The sequence below is a fragment of the Cyprinodon variegatus genome, unplaced genomic scaffold (genome assembly GCF_000732505.1).
Source record: "Cyprinodon variegatus isolate N-32 unplaced genomic scaffold, C_variegatus-1.0 Scaffold1501, whole genome shotgun sequence".
In the NCBI taxonomy this organism is placed as follows: domain Eukaryota; kingdom Metazoa; phylum Chordata; class Actinopteri; order Cyprinodontiformes; family Cyprinodontidae; genus Cyprinodon; species Cyprinodon variegatus.
The window spans coordinates 42,364-43,401 of NW_015151954.1; the positions used below are offsets into that span (position 1 = coordinate 42,364).

Below are 1,038 nucleotides of genomic sequence, written 5' to 3' on the forward strand. Positions count from 1 at the left end.
TAGGAGCATTTTCATTGGCTATCACTTCATAGCTGATTAATCCCAGCTTTTATTTCTAAGGTAAGTAGGCAGGGTCTCACTGCTCAGCAGGAGATCAGAGCTGAACATTAGACTAAAGATGTGTGGCTTTTGGTCAACAGAGCCATTTATAATCTGGGCTCAGCTGACTGCCGGAATAAAAATGAGACTTACAGGTACTGTATCGAGTGGCCACTGCCTCGCTCTGAGCTCCATCTCCATACAGAGCAGACAGAGAGATCTGGTATTCCTTATCCTCCTCCACACCCCCCAGGATGGCCTCCTTACTGTCTCCGCCCACCTTCAGCTGAAACACAAGCAGCAAACATCTCAACACCTCAGTCCCTGATCAGATCCAAACACACGTTTCCAGAGGATTGTCAGCCAGCATGGAACGCTCCAACCTCACCTGTCGCAGATCTCCCTCACTTAAGGAGATCCATTTAATGAGGTAATAGACCACATCGTCTGCCGCCGCCTCCCAGCGCACCGCCATTTCACTGCCTGAGAAGTTAGTCACCCTGAGATCCGATGGAGAAGGAACCTTCACTGGCAGAGAGGAGAAGGTGATGAGGAAACCTCCAGCAGAAGAAGCAGAGTCTGGATGACAGTTTGTGTATGTTGGCTCACGTGTTGTGACGTTACTGGTGAGTGGGGCGGAGAGGCCTTGTGGGTAATGAGACTGGACTGAAACCAGGTATGTGGACAGAGATGCAAGGCTTTGAACCAGCACAGAGTTCTGTCCCTCTACCTCCACCTGGACCAATCACACAAAACATGTCGCACAAGCTGAATTATGATCCATCACAGAGTCGCTCTATAGACACTCAGCAGTGATTGGACAGCAAGCAAAGGAAATATAATGCAGAATGTCCAGAACTAAACATTCCTGCTGTTAAACTGCTGAATGGAACACATCAGAACGACTGTTACCCAAAGGTGGTCCTCAGGTTTGCTATCATGACCCTTATTTAGGTTTTATATCAGTAAACGTTCCAAAAAAAGAAAATTAAAAACAAT

General features: G+C 47.4%; 1 protein-coding gene across 1 annotated transcript in view; it reads right to left on the reverse strand.

Moving 5' to 3' along the window:
• LOC107103667 (collagen alpha-1(XIV) chain-like) overlaps positions 1-1,038 on the reverse strand; it is a 67,073-nt gene that overhangs the window by 30,358 nt on the left and 35,677 nt on the right. Inside the window, exons 13-15 of the mRNA XM_015403457.1 lie at positions 649-775; positions 428-567; positions 193-325 (exon numbers count right to left, since the gene is read on the reverse strand). Of these exons, the coding sequence (XP_015258943.1) occupies positions 193-325; positions 428-567; positions 649-775 (400 nt within the window). The remainder of the gene's footprint in view (positions 1-192; positions 326-427; positions 568-648; positions 776-1,038) is intronic.